This window comes from Hipposideros armiger, unplaced genomic scaffold (genome assembly GCF_001890085.2).
Source record: "Hipposideros armiger isolate ML-2016 unplaced genomic scaffold, ASM189008v1 scaffold_821, whole genome shotgun sequence".
Lineage (NCBI taxonomy): Eukaryota > Metazoa > Chordata > Mammalia > Chiroptera > Hipposideridae > Hipposideros > Hipposideros armiger.
In genome coordinates, this window is record NW_017732171.1 from 362,141 (window position 1) to 383,949 (window position 21,809).

General features: G+C 42.2%; 1 protein-coding gene and 1 non-coding gene across 7 annotated transcripts in view; one reads left to right on the forward strand and one right to left on the reverse strand.

The window, feature by feature from the left end:
* GK (glycerol kinase) overlaps positions 1-5,127 on the reverse strand; it is a 72,827-nt gene extending 67,700 nt beyond the window's left edge. For all 6 annotated transcript variants that reach the window (XM_019628997.1, XM_019628996.1, XM_019628994.1 and 3 more), the window contains exon 1: positions 4,894-5,127. In XM_019628997.1, the coding sequence (XP_019484542.1) occupies positions 4,894-4,971 (78 nt within the window). In that variant the 5' untranslated portion in view covers positions 4,972-5,127. The remainder of the gene's footprint in view (positions 1-4,893) is intronic.
* A 9,131-nt stretch (positions 5,128-14,258) lies between these two features.
* On the forward strand, positions 14,259-14,332 carry TRNAM-CAU (transfer RNA methionine (anticodon CAU)). Its single transcript has one exon. It is a non-coding gene; the product is annotated as a tRNA-Met (tRNA).
* Positions 14,333-21,809: the final 7,477 nt, after the last annotated feature.

Below are 21,809 nucleotides of genomic sequence, written 5' to 3' on the forward strand. Positions count from 1 at the left end.
TTGCCTCACTCATCCTATGACTAATTCAGCCATCCCATCATAAACTTGCACATTCATTTCCCTCCCCATGGGATTTCCCCACTGGCCTACCCTTTTATGCCACACTCAACTTTACTATGTGATAAGACATTTATTCAGAAATGTAAAACTCTCTTGCTAGGACACTATGATACTATATAAATTTGAATGACCTGAAATAAAAATACTGGCTACAAATGTTACACTGAAAATTTGACCACAAAAGGTGTAATGGCATCTCCCAATAAGCCACAGAAGTAAAAAAAAAAAAGAGCTAGCAAATGGCACTGTCTTTTTCTTAAAAATGAAATTGTATCAAATAGCTTATACTTACATCTAATATATCGATAGTTGCTGAATTTCACTTTTTCCAAGACCCCACAATGTTTACCTTCCTAGTCTTCTAATCCAAAAGTTCTAGTCAACACATCTGAGCCCTGTGGGCCCCTCTCTGCTGATATCTATTCATGTGATGAACACCTACCACATACCAGACGCTGTGTTAGGCTTTGGGAAGGAAGAAAAAAAGATACCATTCTGCTCCTCAAAGAGCTCCAATTTGAAAGCTCCTAACATGCTTGTGAGAGACAAGAGGACAAAAGAGGGTGGCAGCTCTCTGGTGAGAACATATTCTTGACAGTTGTGTAATGTGATGGGGAAGAAAAGAACCAGGGGCGGCTGGTTAGAGTGCCGTGCTCATAACACCAAGGTTGCCGGTTCGATCCCCACATGGGCCACTGAGCTGCGCCCTCCACAACCAGATTGAAACAACTACTTGACTTGGAGCTGATGGTCCTGGAAAAACAAACTGTTTCCCAATTTAAAAAAAGAAAGAAAACAAACCAACTTGGTAGGGGAAAAAAAACACACACAAAAGAATCACAACTATAGTTATCACAAGAGTAGCCTCATTCCAGCTATGAACCAAATAAGTTTTACCAAATTTATTGTCATTAGTTCTGGCCCCTAATGGGTGGTTAATAAATTTTTTGAATAAACAAACGAAAGAAAGAAAGCGGAAATTCATATGATGTCTCTAAGTATAATGAGACAACTGGGGCCAAGGCACCGCTGGCTGCCAAAACAAGCACGGAACTACAATTCTACTCATTCTTCATAGACGCTGGCTATTGGAACAAAATTATTATGCAACCATTATCCATGGTGACTACACCTGAGCCCAACCCAGGACCTGCTGAGTCACAGGATGATCAAATCAGCAGTACTTATTCAAAGGCAAATTTTTTTACATATTGCAAAACCAAGCTGTACATATATTTTTCTTGGTCAAGATTCATTTATGACCATAATCAGAACTGACGCTTGAGTGATAGGTGGGTAGGTGGCCTTCTCCAGTCTCCCATCTTCCCTTTACAGTACTCCTGGCAGCCAGGGAGCCTAAGGCAGGGAGAACAGGCTCCTGGACTTGAATCCTAATTTCACCAGATACTCTGCGACCTTGGCCACAATCCCCAGCATGGTCTAATTACCTATGTAAAGCAGCTTAATAATACTATCAGCATCACAGTTATTATAGGGATTAAATGAGATAATGCTGGAAAAGTCCTTGCTTTCAGTCACAACACATTCTAAGCCTGTTTTGTTTTAACATTCAATTTAATGGAGGAAAAAAAGCAAAGTTACCAAGTGAAAGAAGGAAGATGACTGTAAACTGCAACTTTGTTTTACAAACAAATGGCCCCTCCTTAAAACCTGTTACAGTAATTATCTTTCCAAGAAGTTGCTACTCTGCAATCTGAGTAACCATGTGCCAACGGGAGTTCACTTTCCTATCAGACAAGTTGGAAATTTTCCTTTGGTACAAAGCATATGCATAGGTTGCCAAAATTAATTCTTTGACAACTGGAGGAAGAAATGAGTATGTTCTAAAACTGCAGGTCTATTACTAAAATAGAAGAAATTACATAATTAAACATACCCAAGTCAGAAAGTTTTAAGATTTTTTTTTGACTAGGTAAAAAGGGATAACCAGAATTAAAATTCAGTTGACCTATGAAAGAGAAATAAAAATCTCTTCAACATGTATAAAGTGCTCCCTGTAGACAAAACGTGTTCATTTGTGAAGATGTTTTAAAGAATAGAAAGATGAAGACTTTAAAAGGAGGTCCCTCTTAAGTGCGACAGGCATCAAATTATAATACAAAGTAAGTGATAAGAGCTACTAACAAAGATAGAAGAAAAGTGCTGTAGGAAGGGGGAGAAATTCTGACTAAGGAGAGAAGGCAGTTGAGCCCCTACGTATTTGGAGGCAGAGCAGAATTTCAAGGTACAGGGAATAGGGGAGGAGGCATTTCACTTGGAAGAAGGAGCATGAATAAAGAAATCTTGTGTCCTTTATGGGAGAAAGTTAATATTGCTAGCAGAGAAAAGGGGAGAAGAAGAAAGCTTGGAGAGGTTATTGGTCTTGTGAAAGTTGAATCAAATATGCAAATTGAATGAATAATGGTCAGGAAATGATTTAATTATCTTTAACTTGATAAGCTCCCTTATGACAGTCTTATTCACCGTAGTTTTTGTGAGAAGGTAAGCAATTATTTTTGAGTCATAATTACAACGTGGAACAATATAACTGGAATAACTCCTGGGAATCATCTTGTGATTGAAGCACTTATTCAGCAATTCTATTATCGGCATTTTGCAGGGAGTAGTTTAGCAAGCTCTTTCCTTATAACCAAAGGGAAATAAACCTCACTACACCATTCCCAAGTTTTTCTCTACTTCGCACAGGATCTCTAAGTCTTTGATCTATAATACCTCGGAAGCATTCTTTCCTAGTAGTTTCTCAAGGAGTGAAAAACTTTATTGATCAACTTTTACACATCATTTTATAAGCAGAATGGGAATCTCCTGAATTTGCACCTTAGCTTACTCACTAAGATCAGGCCATGCAGAGCCCAATAATCAGAAACCCAACTTTCAAAGGCTCATGTGAACGTCACACACTGAACAACTGATTGCAAGAATATGAAATAGACTTAGTCCTTCCCCACCTGTGCAGAAAGATGTCTCTTGGGCAACCGAATCTGAGGGACCAAGAACAACCTGCAGTAGATAAAGACCGCTGGGCTACATGGACAGCAACAGTGAAGAGTTGAGAAGAAGACAAGCACTGTCAGCTGGCTCCTAAAAAACCTACAAAAGTTATAAAATATTTTACCCACTTTCAGAGAGGGCAGACTGTATAAACTTGAAAACAAACACCATGTGTTTAGTTTGCCCCCCACTGTGCTTTATGAACTACTTGCCAACATTCAAGAGTAGGAAGATTTCACTGAAAACTCCAGATGACCAGCTTTTCTTAAAGAATTTGAAGATCTGGCGGTGACACTGGGCTTGTGTTCCTGCTTGGCAACTACAGACTACCCCCTTGGCTTGATTCTGCTCTCCAGTCTGCCCGCCCTCTCTCTTACCTGCCTGGCCCCTGCAGGCATGTGTGCGGGAAATTCTCGAATATGGCTTCAAAACTCAACAGTCAGCACACAAGTCTTAATGGTCTCTCTTCATTTTAAACACACAGTGCTGATTATATATTTTACATATCAATCAATTCCAGTTAGGCAGACCATCTTACTTATGATTCAGGATTACCTTATAAACATTTATGAAAATAAGACAAAGTGAAACCTGTCCTCGGTGGTCAAAAGATAAACAATGTAAAAGACTGTAGAACTATGTCTTGGCAGCTCAGACCAGGGTAACTGACTCATGAAATAAGATTCAAACTAAAATTGGACTGAAAGCTTTCCAGTGTAGACAAGAGAGAGGGGTATCAAAATGAAGGCACAAATGCAGATTTTGGTCAACTGGCCGGCTAAACAGAAGTTTGGAACAATATATACACTGTATATATAATGTATACATATGGTATACATCCACATACATATACATATTAATAATGCGTAAAAATGGTTTGAGGTAAAGTAGTGAAGATGGAGCTAAATAATCATTAAATATTTAATTTACATCAACTTGCCAGATTAGTCAAATGTCCACTGAAGCATGGGCTCTTAACCAACAACCATTTATTTAAATTACTTTTAAATTATCTTACTGAACTCAGTGCTAGATCACTTTAAGAGCAAGTTTCCTAGCAGTCACTTAAATAGCACTGTTAAGGTAAAACTCTGCTGTCATGCATGATAAATAAAAAGAGAAACAGGATTTCCCTGTCATTTTACCCTGTGAAGCATGAAGTGTTTGTAACAGGCAAACTATTCGAACTGAAACGTGCGAGTCTTCGAAATTAAATAAAGATTCTGGTAAAGGCAGTGTACTGTCTTTTTCATGTGTACTGCCACCCCCACCTCCCCGTACCATTCTACCTTCTGCAATTTCTGTGGGATAGGATGACAACGCATCATCACGCTAATAATGTATTTGTTCTACGGTTCCAAAGGGCGTTGTGTTAGGCTACCACAGCCGTGACACAGCTTTCCCCCCATCCAAGGACGTCCTGCGCCCCGCAGGCCAAATGCTTCGGAGGAAGACCGCGGCAGCGGTCAATGTGGCCACCTGTCCTTGGCTGCAGGCGGGCCACTCCGCACGGATGCTCGGCGATTCCTAGCACCCTCTTGGAGGAGGAGTGCCCCCATTAGTAGGTGACCCCGCTCCACCACCAACGCCAGGGCTGCTCAGCTCGGCCGCCGGGGTCGTGAGAGGACGAGGTCCCCCAGGCCCGGGCGGGGCAGCTCCAGCGTGGCAGGTCCTGCTCCGGGGGCCTTGGCCTCCTTCCCTTGCCTGGAGGCTAGGGCCCGGGACCGGGGCAGGCGCGGGATGGGGACGCGACACCCAGCGCCGGTGTCCCGGGGCTCCCGCCCGGGTTCACCTCCTCCTCAAATGTCACCCCGAGCTCACCAAAAAGCGCGTTGAGCTGGTGCCCTGGTCCACTGCCCCTACCAATGGCCCCAAAACTGCTTTCTTCGGTGCTGCCATGAAACCAGCTTCGGGTCGGCGGGCGATCGCGGCCGGTTTCCCGGGTAACGGCGGAGAGTGGGGGAGGTGCTGGCGGCGAGTCCCGAAGGCTAGGAGGCTAGTGACCGCAGAACGATCGGAGAGCGTTCCAGGCGGCCCCTTTACCCGCGCGGAGTCTTCTTACCCCGCCCCTCTGGGCCAGGCCACGCCCCCAACCGAGTTCCCCTGGACTCCGGGGGCGTGGCGGGAGGGGCGCTGTCTGTTGGGCCGACCAATTAGGAAACGCAGAAAGACGCGGAACGTGAAGACAATCGGAGAACTGTGTGACGTCACGGGGGCGGGGCCTGGGTGCGGCGGGGGCGGTGGCCCGCACAGTCGGTCACGTGGGGCCCGGCGACCGGGCCGCGGAGGCAGCCTGCAGTAGGGCTGTGGGCGGAGGCGGTTGCTCCCCATTGGCAGGGGCACTGGCCAGCGGAAAGGGCACAACCCCACCCGCGTCCTTAAGATTCCTGCCCACGTGTGGGTCCCAAAGTGCCGAACTTCTTGTTCCTCTAATGAGTTGTGCAGAGCACGGCGTGAGTTGTTCTTGGGACCCACCCGATCGGGGCTTCCCGCGCTCTTTACGTCCCGCCCACCTCCCCCACTCCTCGCCCATGATAATAATAATCCCCTTTACAGGGACTGACCCCCAAGTAGTGTTACCTCCAGAAACATCACCTTTGTGGGCTTTTCGGGGGTCAAGGAAAACGGAAGTTCTTTCGGTTTAGCATTTAAAGGAAGCACTCAGTTACCCTCCCCAAGTCCCTCAATTGACTATCCAGGCAGAAAGCATCTCTCCCTGTCCTGATGCGCCCTTGCTTCTCACTTGAACTCACACTGGTGTCCCCTCCTTCACACGCCATTTCCTCTGCCATTATTATTAACTGTTCTGGCCCTCACAGGGAGACAAAAGGGGCTCTCTCCTTTGACCTTGAATTTACCTTGCCAGGATCCTTTCAGGTCCTATGTTCCAGGGGCTTTCAAACTTTGGACAAAGACCCACTGTAGGAAAGTTTACAAAACAACCCCAGGCATGTGTGTCCATCTGCATTCTTAGTGTGTGTGTGTGTACACATTTACAAATATAAATACATTATATATATATATATATATATATATATATATATGTATATATGTATATATGGGGAGGGGAAACTTTACCCTTCTGGGTTCTGGCTAGTCTAATAAGTTCACAAATTAATAAGAGAAAATAACCAAATTTAATTATATACAATTAATAGAACTCCACATACATGAGAGAGTCAGAGACCCCACATATATGAGAGGTTTAGAGACAAAGTAAAAATGAGATATACAAGGTGTGACAATTAAGTTCGCAAACTGGTTGCAATGATGTTGCTAACCTTTTTCGGTATCAGGGTTATTCATTATGAATTTATACCAACTGGACAAACAGTTAACCAACTTTACTATTTGGAAGTGCTGAAAAGGCTGTGTGAAAAAGTTAGACGACCTGAACTTTTCACCAACAATTCATGGCTCTTGCATCACGACAATGCACCAGCTCACACGGCACTGTCTGTGAGGGAGTTTTTAGCCAGGAAACAAATAACTGTATTGGAACACTCTCCCTACTCACCTGATCTGGCCCTCAATAATTTCTTTCTTTACCCAAAGATAAAGGAAATATTAAAAGGAAGGCATTTTGATGACATTCAGGACATCAAGGGTAATACAATCACAGCTCTGATGGCCAGTCCAGAAAAAGAGTTCCAAAATTGCTTTGAAGGGTGGACTAGGTAGGTGCTGGCATCGGTGTATAGCTTCCCAAGGGGAGTACTTCGAAGGTGACCATAGTGATAGTCAGCAATGAGGGATGTAGCACTTTTTCTAGGATGAGTTCACGAACTTAATTGTCCAATTTGGTATTGGCATTCTCAGCTCAGGATGAGGTTAGGCACCTGAGGCTTCAGGAGGGAGGAGGGCAATTCTCAGGATTAGAAGAGCAGATGTTCAGTAATAAGAAGTTTGTCCTGCCCTATAGATAGGTCATAAAAAGTTACTTTTGATAACTCTTATAATAGGCAAATCCCCAATTTGAATTCTTTAAGGGAAGATAAAATCTTCTCCTAAGCCCAAGGGGTCTCCATTGCCTTCAGCCAGAAATAATTCACATGCCACAGAAAGACAAATACTATATTTCCCTTATATGTGGAATCTAAAAAACAAAGAACGAACAAAACAAAACAAAAACTCGTTGAAACAGATTAAACTGATGGTCGCCAGAAGGGAGGGGGTTACAGGGGTAGGGGAGTGGGTGAAAAAAAGTGATGGGAAATAAGTCAATAATGTGATAAGTTTGCACAATGACAGATGATGACTCGACTTAGTGTGGTGATCACACTGTAAATATATAAATGTGAAATCACTATATTGTACACCTGAAACTAATATATTGTATATCAACTATACTTAAATAAAAATAAACAAATACAATTTTTAAAAAATAGAAAATAAATAAAAGTAAGTCACATGTCAAAATGGCACACCTTGGAGAGGCCTGTTCTGAACCCCTTCATTTACATATACCGAAAAATGTTTCCAAACAATGTTTATCCTTCCATGCTATGCATTCTGCATTGTTTTATTCTATTTCATACCATTTTTTAAAGTGCTGGTTGAAAATCACAATTGGTTTTGTAAACCACCATGCTCTTTATCAAGTCTGAAAGCATTCTACTATTCCCACTATCACTGTTTTCCATCCCCTTCCCCAATCTCTCAGTGTTCTGGAACATAATTTCTATATTTTGCCCCTCTAGCCTTACTCTACACCACCTCACTTGTCCATCGCTGTGTCTCTAGTTTTACCATACTTACTCTGGAAGTAAATTTTCCTATAGTCTATACTCTGTCTAGAAATCAGATTCTGGTGTTTAGATGAGACCTGCTTATGGAGATGCTGAACTTGATAACTACTGATAAACTGGTTTGCTTTAGGACAGGAACGCAGATGAATCAGTATTTCTGAATTTCCTGGAAGAGGAAAAAACACAGGCATACAGGCAAATGTAAAGGAAGTAAACTAACTTGCCTCTAAACACCATAATTGAATGATATAGATAAGGATTTCGATGACTTTAGAAGGCAGTAACAAGAAAGCCACCAAACCTACCACATCAATCCATTAAAAAAAAAAAAGAATTCCTGACCACGTTTGAACTTTCACATACTTTTGACTCTCGGATTTTAACAGGACAGCAAATTATTTGTTTGGCAGTATAGTGGGATCAGAATTCAGACATTTCAGAATAAGTAGGGCTAAATATACATGAGACATTCTTAACTATATTGATCCTGTGATTCCACAACAGTCTGTAGTCCATATCTTCATTTCTTTCACCAAAACAAAACTGAAAGGCCAGAATATTATTGGAACTTTCAGGAGTCACATACACCTAGGCTTCCTCGTAGAGATCAGGGAAGGGTCTTAAATGGAAGAATCTAGCTCAACCTATCTCAGCTCCACACCCTAAATATTTATTCCGACTCTCATAGACCTACTTTCTCTTTTCCCTTTGGAATTACTCCCATTTGCCTGCTCTATCTCATCCCTTCATGGCTCAGCTGCGTTCTGACAACTCAAATTTATATAAATGTAAAAATCAACTAATAGATATTCTGATTTCATTTATCATACTACCACTGAGACTGAGTTGGAAGTAATAGTGGGGCACCTGAGGCCCAGAGACCTTAAGTGACTTGTCTAAGACCAGCCAGCCTTCTGGGGCAGAACCAGGACTAGAATTTCCATCTCCTGACATCAAGCCTCGTGCCCTTTCACAGCAGGTTGAGGGAATGGAAGCAGAGGGAAGTTAGGGAGGAATATGGATAAAAAGGAAGAAGGTAGGATGGTAGTCCACTTTGATCTCCCCACCACTCACCTCAGATCTGAAGGCAAAGCAGTGGAAGAAACACCAGATTGGAAAGCTAAAGATCTTGGTCTGATCCTGGCCCTGCCATTTAACACTTGATCTTCCTGACCTTGAGTAACTCATTTCCCCCCATGGCTTCCTTTTGCTCATCTGTAAAATAGGGAAAATGTCACTGATGTAGATGGGTTAATGTGAGACAAATGATGTAATGCCTGTGAAAGCACTCTACAAGCAGCATAGTAAATTATGAAAGGCAAGATGTAGTCTCACTGGCAAGTCTGTTCACACTGAAGAAACCCAAAGGTGAAGACCAAGGTCTTTCATACAAATGGTTTAAGTAGCTTGAGTTATCTGAAGCTCACTGTGATGATTTCTGACTGGTAAAACAAGAAATCAATGTTAACCCTCATTGGAGAGTCTCTAGGTATTTCATTTTTCTCCTCTGCCTTTTCCTGCTCTTTGTTAATTTACACAGAATTCATATAAGCAGAAATACTATGTTTCCTAGAGAATCTTTTTTTTTTAAGATTTTTTTATTGGGGAATTGGCGGAGCGGGGGGTGGGACAGTGTTGGGGGAATTGGAGAAGTGGAACAGCCAAGTTGTTGTTCTTCAGTCTTCGTTGTGGAGGGTGCCAGTCACCATCTGGCTCCCCGTCGGCAGCTGGTGGCGTCTAAGCTCAAGGTGCTGTGTTCAATCTTAGTTGCGGGTGGGCGTAGCCACCATCCCATGCGGGAGTCAAACCAGCAGCCTTGTTGTTAAGAGCACACGCCCCATCCACTGAGCCATCTGGGCAGCAACTCAGCTCAAGGTGCCAAGTTCAGTCTTAGTTGCGGATGGGTGTAGCCCACCATCGAACATCTTGTTGTTATACCAGCTGAGCCATCCTGCCATCTGTTAGCAGCTCAGCGACAGCTCAGCACGGGCGCAGCATCGCTGGCCCATGTGGGAATCGAACCAGTGACCCTGTTGCTCAGAGCTCACACTCTAAAGCCAACTCTAAACCAACTGAGCCACTCGGCTGGCCGAGAATCTTTTTTTTCATCCAGTAATGTTTCTTGGTCATCTCATATTTGCCTGAATTGTACTTTCTAGTCTAGTCTATTTGGAAAGCTAGCCTTTCTTCATCCTTGCTATTATAATGATAACTGGGCTATGGATTGATATGGATATGGAAAGTATAACATGGAAAGTTAATGCTGGAAAGGATTAGAACAAATAGCATAGGCACTCCTTTATTTTTATGGAACTGGGATGATTTAGGCAGGTATAAGAAGTGATCTGGGGGTGGCCGGTTAGCTCAGTTGGTTAGAGCGCAGTGCTCATAACACCAATGTTGCCAGTTCAATCCCCACATGGGTCACTGAGATGCACCCTCCATAATTAGAATGAAAAAACTACTTGACTTGGAGCTGATGGGTCCTGGAAAAAACACTGTTCCCCAATTAAAAAAAAAAAAAAAAGAAGTGATTTGCCCAAGGTATCAGGAGTCAAAGACAGATTAAGAATTTATATATACTACTTCAAAAAAATAGCCAAATTGGGAGACTTCCCTCCCCCCCATACAAACTGTAGAATCCCTTCACATGCATGTTAGAAATTTCAGTGTAACTACCTAAGATTATGTATCACTTTATGCAATGTTGCAGTTATAATAATGTTAGGATACGGTGATGATTCTCAAACTTTATCTATATCAGAACCACCTAGAGGACTTGTTAAAACCCAGGCTCCTGGGCCCCAACCTCAGAATTTCTGGTTTAGCAGGTGAGATCTGAGGATTTCCATTTCTAACAAGTTCCCAGGTGCTGCTGCTGCTGCTACAGGGACCACACTTTGAGAACCACTGGGCTTTGGGTCTGATGGCACCTGGTTTTCTAGGAGTTGACAAAACTGTGTGGTAAGAGAAATCTTTCTTGTGATTTGTGTTAGTGCCTTTTCTTGCAAATCTTAGTTCTCTGCTAATTATCAAATAACCCACTTAGAATATTGGTAGATAAAGGCTTAAGGCAGAGGCTCTCAAATATTTTTCTGTTAGAATCACCTAGGGCACTTGTTAAGGATGCAGATTCCTGCCACCTTCTCCCTACCCCAAACCCTCAAATGCAAGGAGATTGTCCTTATGCCAGGGATTGTCCTTATCTTTATTATATCCTGAGGGTCTGGGTGTTCTATAGGTAATCGTTGAATGAATGAATGAATGTGATAGACTGCTGCATAGGTGGCTCCTGACAAATTATGATTTCTAGGCTATAAACTCTTTTTGGAATACATTGTATCAAAAGCTGCCCATATGAATACTTTGGTATAAAACAGTAACATTTCCCTTGATAAGCAGACAAAACCCATCCATTACCCTAATGCATTCCCATCTCCTTGTAACTATTCTACTTTGTCTAGTCTCAACCACCCTTATTAGTCACAACTCACTTCTGTCCCTTCACAGGAACACACAAGACTGAGCTTGGGCTATGTGCACGGCCAATGGGACATTAGCAAACATGATGCAAGCAGAAATAAGGTAAGTTCTTGTACAAAAGTGGGACTTTCCCTCTTGGAACCCAGCTGCCTTGCTGTGAGAAAGCTGATCCAATCTACTAGCAGATGAGAAGCCATGTGGAGGAAAATAATTGCACCGACACCAACTTCCAGATATGTGAATATTTCAGCCCCAGCAGAGCTCCCAGCTGATTGCGGCTGCTGAATGAGCAACTTAGTTGAAGAGTGACCTTAGCCAATATCACCAAGAGCAGGAAAACCACCCAGCTGAGCCAAAAGTATCCAGAGTCATGAGACATAATAAATGGTTGTTGTTTCTGGCCACTTGGTTTTGGAGTCATTTGCTATGCAGCAACAGATAGATGATACAATGAGTACATTTTGGTATGATCTCTTTTCCTCATAGAATTTAATTCTTGGTCATATTTGGTTACAACCAAGATGCTGGGTCTTTTTGGAAACATCAAAGTATGAGCATTCACAAGTTTTCTCATTTTCCAAACACATTTGGTAACTTGCAAATAATGCAAGTTGACAGGTTTTCAAGGTTCTGGGGCCAGGATGATACCTGAAATGCCTTTGAGGTCTTGTTAAGGGCAAGGTGGTGCCTAAGGCAGGACCATTGTCACTTTGGTTGTTTTTAATTCCTTCTCTCAGCATCCCTTTGGCTTTTCAGTCTCACATTCCTCTTGTTTTCCTCACGTTTTGTCTTTTGTGTACTTGTTTGTTTTGTCTTTTTTTATATGCCCACCTGTAAACCTCCAGTGGCTAAGAAAAGAGAGACAAAGATGTGTGTTTCTTTTTATTTTCTGCCTTTGCCACTGTATACAGAGATGTAAAAAATATGGACACTGACAAAAATAAAGCCAAAATAGCCACAATTATGTTCACAGTTATGTTCAAATATGTTCATGATTACAAATTATGTATTACATTTATAATCCTGGGGCACTGACTTTTCAAGTGCTCCATTAACACATTCATATCATACAAAAATTATTTAGTGCCTTGCCTGACATGTCACATAGTAGGCACAAAATATATGTTTTGTTTGTTTCTTTGTTTCAAAGATTTAATTGGGGGATTGGGGGAGGGGAACAGCACTGAGGAATCGGGGAAGGGGAACAGACAAGTTGCTGTCCTTTTGTTCTTCAGGCTAGTTATGGAGGACGTTGCTTCACTGGCCCATGTTGGTATTATTGCGCTCTTCCCGGGTGAGGCAGTTGCTCACCAGCCATTGGATGGCTGCTCACAGTGGTTCACAGCAGCTCACGCTGGCTGCCGGCCAGCCCCACTGCAGCCTATGTTGTCGCCGGCAAATTACAGCAGCCCAGCTCCAGGTCAAGCTGTTTTTCACCATCTTAGCTGTAGAGGGCGCAGCATCACTGGCCCGCATGTGGGATCCAAACCGGGGCCCTGCTGCTCAGAGCTGGCATCCCAAGCAAACTCCTAACCAACGTGCCACTTGGCCGGCCCCACAAAATATGTGTTGAATGAGTGCAGAGAATTCACTAATCTCAATGAAAGTATAATCCTTCATTTGCTGATTCTTTAAAAAAAAAAAAAGTGAGGGCCAGCCTAGTGACGTGTTGGTTAAGAGCTGGCTTGGGACGCCAGAGGGCCCCGGTTCGGATCCCACATATGAGGGCCAGTGACACTGACCTCTACAGCTAAGGTACTGAACCTGGAGCTGGGCTGCCGTGAGTCGCTGGCGACGGCGTAGGCTGCAGCCCCTGCTGCAATGGGTTGCCATGGGCTACCATGTGTAGCCAGCAGCCAGCGTGAGTGGCCAAGCAGCCACAGTGAGCAGCCGTCCAGAAGCCGGTGACTGATGTGCCTCGTCCAGGAAGAGCACAATGATGGTGCCAACTTGGGCAAGTGAAGCAACGTCCTCCACAACTAGACTGAAGAACAAAAGGACAGCAACTTGTCTGTTCCCCTCCCCCCAAATCCCCAGCGCTGATCCCATCCCCCAATTCTCCAATAAAAATCTTTAAAAAAATAGTGAGCTCTTGATAAGAGAGAGTAACTAAACAGTTTGTTTAGGCTCCATATTTAAACTTGACTAGGAAAAAAAAAATTGGAAGAAAATATGTCATTTATCACTCAGTAACAGCATGTAAGGAAAGAACAATAACCTTAATTGAAGTATATTCATTGTGTTTTTAATGGGAAACTGTACTCATTTTTGAAACATTACACTGAAAGCACATGCATCTTTGGGGGGGCACTTCTTATTTGTGAAGGAACATATAGATTTGATTTTTTAAAATTAAAGTATTGGAAAGAACTTTACAGATTATCTAGCTCAATTGCACTTATCAGAGCTAAAGAAAATAAAGGCAAGAATCTGGCTAACTTGTCCAAGGTGACTCAGATGTATGATATTGGTCACCAAGTGGTGAGATAGATGTAAATGTATCTTACAAATTTATCACTACTCATGAAAAAAACCTCAGAGTAAAAGCCAACCTACAATGAATCAACAGTACCATTTCACTAAAGATACTGTAAACATATAAACATTATATCAGTTGGTTAAGAGCTCGCTCAAGAGTTTGAGCTCTGAGCAACAGCGGTTCGATTCCCGGCCCGAGCTGAGCATCCGCTAAGCTGCCAACAGGTGGCAGGATGGCTCAGCTTAAAACTAAACAAAACAAAAAAAAACATATAAACATTATACATATAAATAATTAAGCTATCACTGAAAAAATATCTGTGGCCTTTTCTCAGAGTTTTTCTACCATACTTTATGTACTCCATTCTCCCAAGGCCCCCTTCCTCACCACTGTACACAAAACCTAGGTATTTGTCTCTGTTTTCTATCTCTCTATGTTAGAGAATGAGGAATTTTAAAATGTAGAGAAATGGGGGCGGCTGGTTAGCTCAGTTGGTTAGAGTGCAGTGCTCATAACACTGAGGTTGCCGGTTCGATCCCCACATGGGCCAGTGAGCTGCACCCTCCACAACTAGATTGAAACAGCTACTTGACTTGGAGCTGATGGGTCCTGGAAAAACACACTGTTCCTCAATAAAATAAAATTTAAAAATGTAGAGAAACATCAAATGCTGGTAAAGATGTGGAGCTACAGGAACTCTCATTCGGTGCCAATGGGAATGCAAAATTGTACAGCCATTTTGGAAGGCAGTTTGGCAGCTTCTTACAAAAGTAAACATACTCCTACCATAAAATCCAGCAGTTGCCCTCCTTGGTATTTACCCAGAGGAGTTGAAAACTTATGTCCACAAAAAAGCCCTGCACCAGATGTTTATAGCAGCTTTATTCATAATTGTCAAACTTGGAAGCAACCAGGATGTCCTTCGGTAAGCAAATGGATAAATGAACTCTGGTACATCCAGACAATGGAATATCATTCAGTGCTGAAAAGAAATGAGCTATCAAGCCATGAAAAGACATGGAGGAACCTTAAATGCATATTACTAACTGAAAGAAACCAGTCTGAAAAGGCTACACACTGTAAGATTCCAACTATATGACATTCTGAAAAAGGCAAAACTATGGAGACAGTAAAAATATCAAAACTTGCCAGGGGTTTGTTGGGGGGGGGGAGGGATGAATAAGTGCAGCACAGAGGATTTTTACAACAGTGAAGCTACTCGGTATTGATACTACAATAGTGGATGTATGTTATTATATGTTTGTCTGTATGGATCTATAAATTCATAGAATGTGAACCATAAGAATGAACGCTAACGTAAACTATGGGCTTTGGGTGATAATGATGTGTCCATGTAGGTTCATCAGTTGTAACAAATGCACCACTCTGCTGTGGGATGCTGGTAGTGGAGAAGGCTGTAGGTATGGGGGCAGGGCTCATATGGGAACTGTCTGTCCTTGCCATTTGGTTTTGCTGGAACATAAAACTGCTCTAAAAAATCAAATCTGTTTTTAAAAATAACTGTAGAGATCATTTCAATAGGTTTGGATGGTTCTGTCACCTACTTAACCTCCTCGGCTGGCTGGCTGCACAGTACTGGACCTTGACTACCTTGGTTGAGAGCTCACCATTCTTGCCCTCCCTTGGTCATTTCAGTTCTTTGGTCTCAACCTCCTTTACTTCTGAGCACATTGCTTTTATTGGTTTACTTCCTGGCATTACGACAACTTTAGTTTTATTAGAATTCTTTTTAGTTGTATTTAAATAAGCTTATGAATTTAATCATTTTTTAAAGCTAAGGCTATTTGAAACAATTTGTAAAATAGTGGTACAACATGAAACCACTAACTTATGGAGACTAGAGGTTTTTTTTTCTCCTTTTAAAAACAGTTGGTCCCCCAAACCCTGCTCTTCAGGAAAATTTCAAGTACACTTTATACTAACATTTTCAAATATACCTTAAGTTCTCTACTCCCCTTCATGCTCTTTCCCCTAACTGCTGGTTTAATGACACTATAGTCCGCGAATGGAAATTTTTTTTTTTTTGGTCGTTTATGTCTGGCTGCCTGGAAATGATGGTGATGTCAAAATCGTTGGTTGGCAGTTAGGCAACATAACAAGAGGAACCTTGTTAAAGGGGAAATAGCTTCTATTTGTAAATTAGTATTTGTACAGTGAGGAATCCATAAGTTTGTATGACTCTCTCTTCTTCTGGATGGGGTAATATGACATCTCGGCCTATTAAAGAGAACTGGCGTTGGTGTTCTAAGGCCCCAAATTTCAAGATGGCTTGTTATACAGTCTCACCTGTACTCAGCTCAGTCTTCTATCGTGAGGGAACAACAATCACACAACTGGTTGCTCATCTTTCCTCTTTTTCTGTTATGGAAAATATGTTAGTCCAGTTCTTTAGGTACAAGGAACCAAATACATTTAAATTAGCTAAAAACAAAACTGTGCGTGTACATGTGAGTGTATGCTCATGTGCACATGCTGAGTGAGAGGTAAGGGATGGTTTTGATGACAAAACAGACAACTTCTTAGACATAAGACCTGCAGCTCAGCCAGGCTTCATGTTTGCTGGTACTGGGGAGCCTCTGAGAACTGAATCTACTCAAACCATCTTTTTTTTTTTTGGCCTCTCTGGGACTCTTCTCTGAAAATCTTTGAACATCTGTTCTGTTTTCCTATTTCACTCTGAAGACTGGCTTTCTCTGTTTATTCATCACGTTGCACAGGGCTCCAAATGAACCTCAGTCTCTAAGTCTAGAAGACTCTATCCCTTATTGATTACATTGTATTGCTAAATACGAACCTTTAAAAAGAAGACTTGAAGGCCGGCCGAGTGGCGCGTTGGTTAAGAGCTGGCTTCGGATGCCAGAAGGCCCCGGTTCGGATCCCACATATGAGGGCCAGTGACACTGACCTCTACAGCTAAGATGCTGAACAACAGCTTTACCTGGAGCTGGGCTGCCCTGAGTCGCTGGCGAGGGCGTAAGCTGCAGCCCCTGCTGCAGTGGGTTGCCATGGGCTACCGTGTGTAGCCAGCAGCTACTGTGTGTAGCCAGCAGCCAGTGTGAGCGGCCAGCAGCTGCCGTGAGCGGCCGTCCAGAAGCCGGGACTGATCTGCCTCGCCTGGGAAGAGCGCAATGATGGTGCCAACTTGGACCAGTGAAGCAATGTCCTCCACAACTAGACTGAGGAACAAAACGACAGCAACTTGTCTGTTCCCCTTCCCCCAATTCCCCAGCGCTGTTCCCATCCCCCAATTCCCCAATAAAAATCTTTAAAAACAAAACAAAAAGCAAAAAACAAACAAAACTACTTAAAATGGAAAAAGATTTGAGGGCCGGCCGAGTAGCGTGTTGGTTAAGAGTTAGCTTGGGACGCCAGCTCTGAGCAGCAGGGCCCCGGTTTGGATCCCACATGAGGGCCAGTGACGCTGCGTCCTCTACAGCTAAGATGGTGAACAACAGCTTGACTTGGAGCTGGGCTGCCGTGAGGCGCTGGCGCTGGCATAGGCTGCAGTGGGGCTGCAGTGGGCGGCCATAAGCTACCGTGAGTGGCCGGCAGCCAGTGTGAGCTGCCAAGAGCGGCCGTGAGTAGCTTTCCAATGGCCGGCGACCAATCTGCCTCACCCGGGAAGAGCGCAATGATAATACCAACATGGGCCAGTGAAGCGACATCCTCCATAACTAAACTGAAGAACAAAAGGACAGCAACTTTTCTGTTCCCCTTCCCCAATTCCCCAATGCTGTTCCCCTCCCCCAGTTCCCCAATAAAATCTTAAAAAAAAAAAGAAGACTTGATTGGTTCACCTCATATGTCTACTGCTTATAAGTAAGCCTCCCTTTAATCAAATGATCACCCCAATCTGGTCAGCAGTGGTGACACGGGACAGATACGGTGGGCATCTGCTGGTTGGCTGGATTTCTACTGATGTAGTCTGGGCTCAGCTGGGTGTCACTGCCTCAGAGTGTGGGAGCTAGGGTGGCCCTTTTTTTATCATTTCAGATTGTTTATTGGACAGGGTGACTCTGCTCCATGTGTGTTATCATCTTCCTTGGTCCAGTGAGATAGTTTGGTCTTAGGCAAGTTCATCTCATGGTGATGGTAAAAGTACAAGAGAACAAATGGAAACATATAAGGCCTATTAAGGGCTAACCTTGAAATTGTCACACTGATATTTTCATCCAGATATCATTCACCCAAGCAAGTCACATGGCCAAGCCTAAAGTCCAGGGGCAGGGAAATCCACTCCACCCATCATGAGACCATGGCAAGTGTCTGCCTGTAGGTAGGGCTGAAGAGTTGGGGCCAGCAATGCAACCTAGTACACTTTCCCCTTTTTCAAGTCTTTCATATGCTTATATTCGGACCAGCAGAGAGATGGTCCAAAGATGTTGACTAGTGGTGGAGAGCTAGAAGAGATAAGTCCAGGGCCTAGAGGAACCAACTTGTCTATAGGAATGGCTTCTAAGATTGTCAAAGTGACAGGGTTTTAAAAGACACACTGGATATGGGCTTGCTCTGGATCAATACTATTATTCCAGGAGATCCAATATGGTGCCATAGCAGCAATCTCTAGGCCATGTCATGACCCTGCAGTGAAGAGAGCCAGCCAGGTTGTAATACCTGGAATGAGAAAACTGCTGTGCACATCAAGAAAACAACAGAGATCTACAGTTATATATCTGGCCAACAGATGAGGTCAGAGGCAAGGTGTCAGCATGACAGCAAGTACTGGCCCAGTGCTTACAGGACAAGACTACTTCAGGCCTTGGGAAGGTCTGGTTTGGTCAGGCTTGCCTAAGGCCAGCGATGCAAGGTTATTGAGTCTTCTGGGCCTGGCAAGAAAAAACAAACATGGACTGATCCTACTAGCTCACAGTCACAGTGCCTTTTCTGACTTGTGAACCCAGCGCCTCCTGCCCCCAACCCACCATACCACTTGCTGTCTAAATGGCTCAGTTGGCAATTCATCATGTTCTGTCTTATCTGTTTCCTTAATTTCTCATGTGAAAAATCATATACCTATTTTTTCAAAATAAAATTCAGAGCAGGCCCATGTCCATATAGTTGATTCAGATTGTTTATGGAGTAGAAATCAGGGTAATGAGGTCAGAAGACCCAATAAGTGTAAACTTATGGTAGGAGGGAGGGGCAATAAAAGTAAATCATTAGTGAGGGTTAACTGAGAGTCCTAAAACTGGCTCCTAATGCAAGCTAGTTACTAATGGCAGAAAGGAGGCTGTGGCCTGACTGTAAGTGTTAGGAGAAATTGGGGAGGAGCTTGCTCCAAGCACTTAGGGGAAGAAAGGATTTAGGTCAAGCAGCAGTGGGAACTCTTTAAACTTCCTCATATCTGAATTCAGAGTAAGCTCCTATTTACCTTCCCATACTCATCCCCCACAACTTCCCCATCTGTACTCTACCCACTGCCAATGAGCATGCTTTCCATCCCCCAAAGACATCCTGCTCTTTCTCTATTCTGTGCCTTTGACTGTGCTGTTCCTGCCATCTAGTACACTGTCTTCCCAACTTTTGCCATAAAATTAGTCTCATCCTTCAAGGCCTATCTTCCATGAAATGGGTTCCTTAAGCACATATGACCCATTCCTACTTTAACTCCCATAGTCCATTTCGTCGTCTGCTTTGTATTATCTTTTTACCTGTACTTGTTTCATCCATCCTTTCCCTCCTCTTCCCTCTGTGTCAGTTATCTATTCAACATCCTACATTTTATCTAGGCCCATAAAGACGCATGTCCTCAAAGTCTCTTGTCTCAAAAGATTAGTTGGTGTAGAGGGAGATGCAGACAGGTAAATGGGAATTGTAACATGCCGTAAATACTAAACAGAAGTAAGCATAAGTGCTATTGGGGGCTCTAAGAAGGGAACTCTAATCAGCCTTCTAGAGTCAGAATCCTGAGGGTAAAGGGCAGAAATCATTCCAGGAAAGGCAGTAGCATGTGCAAAGCCCCAGGTGTTATTCACAAATAAGGAGCAATACATTAAATATTTATATTTAGATCTTGGTCAGTTAATAACCTAAATGTATACATTGCATAAGTACTTTCCTATTTGTTACATCTTCTGACAACCTTCAACAAGCTATCATTCACCCTAATTTATGTAAGAGGAAACCAGACTCAGGGTTTAAATGATTAACCTGGAGTCAATCAAATTCAAAGTAGCAGTGTAAGGATGACAACATAGGTTTTCTGATGCCAAAGCCATGCTCTTTCCTCTACATTCTGCCTCTCAGATCTGGCTCCTCTTGATACGAGAGAACTGAGCAAAAGGTCAAGGAGAGGTTATAAAAGAAAAGTTAGGAGCTGGAGAATAAATGACATAACCTTCACAATTTTTGCCCAAGACTCATTCTGCTTAGTAAAGTATACAAAATCCAATGTCTAGCAGGTAGACCAGAGTACCTTAATCCCTTTCCACAGACTCTCTTCTGCTTTCAATAGTTGATACTGCCATTCATATAGGTAATAAAAAGGGGGAGGTGCAGGATGACCTCTAACCTACCTAAAGAGCTGAAGTACATGCAGTGATGGTAGCCCACAAGAATTTCATAACATTCAAGCGCAAAGGATTAGCTTGGAGTTGCACAAAATCACCCAACTGAAATCGTAACCTCAGTACTAGTGACATCCAAATGATGTACCATTTTTAAAAAGTAATAGGATAGTTCTATATTCTAATTCAAAACAAAGTTTCACCTCATTTCCACTTAAAATATATATACACATGCCATAAATGACATTTAGCAGAGGTAATAAGGGTTTTGTAAAATCTAAGTAAGATTGCTGGAACTCCAAAAATTCTGTTTTCTATAGACACCAGCTCTGCCACCCTCAGTAAAAAGGTGGAAACTGAAATTTCCAAGTAAGAATATTGTATCCTTAAATTAAATGTAAATTGCTCCCTTAATTAACATCTTTGAATGATAGAATATTTGGTTGGAAGAAACCTTGGAGATCACTCCTCATTTTCTACATTAAAATTAAATTAAGAAAAATTTGGTGACTTTACCAGGTAACATTTCTTAGGGATTTTCATATACATGATGCTATTTTATCTTTGAAACCTTGTAAAGTAGACATGACAGGTGGTATTCTGATTTTACAGATAAGAAAACAAAGTTCAATGAATTTAAGCCTTGTTTATTAGCATAAGGGTAATAAATGACCATGCCAGGATTTTTGTACTTTTTCCTGTACCCTGTGACCCTTCATGAATTTTTATTCTGAAGGAAATGATAGTAAGGACTACTAATAACACAGACAACATTTGGCATTTCGCTGTTTTCTTATGAAGTCCAATAAGGAGGTGGAAAGAGTTTTAGCTTGGTGCTTGAAGCTTATTTCCAGCAGTTACTGGCTGAGTGACATTGGACTAATATCTTATAAGTGTTCATCTCTGAAGTCACAAGCCTGAAACTTGACCTGTCTCATAGGGTTGGTGTGAGGCTCAAATGAGATAATAAATGGGAAAGTGTTATGTAAACAACAAAATGTTAACTGATTATATAGTGAATACAAATCCTGGATAATCCAAGTTTTAGGAATATAGGGGATAATAAAAACATTAACTATTTAGGTGCTAATCTAATGAGGGACATCTGTAATTTATAAAGGAGGATTTGATAATTTTAACAGCAGAAATGATAATCCTCAATACAAGAAGAAATATTTGTGCTCATGTTTAGGAAGACAATATAATAAAGAAGGCATTTTACAAGTTAATTTATAGATTCAATACATTACCAATTAAAATCCCAACAGAGTACTTAACAGAACTTGACTATCTGTAAACTTTTTATGGAAAAACATGCAACCAAGCAATATTTTTAGAAAAAAGGATAACAGCATAGGATTTACTCTGCCAAACATTGAAATGATTGTTACAATTTTCTGATACTTTGTTTTTAATTTATTTTTTAAATTTTATTAAATTTATTGGGGTGACATTGGTTAATAAAATTATATAGGTTTTACGTATACAATTCTATAATAC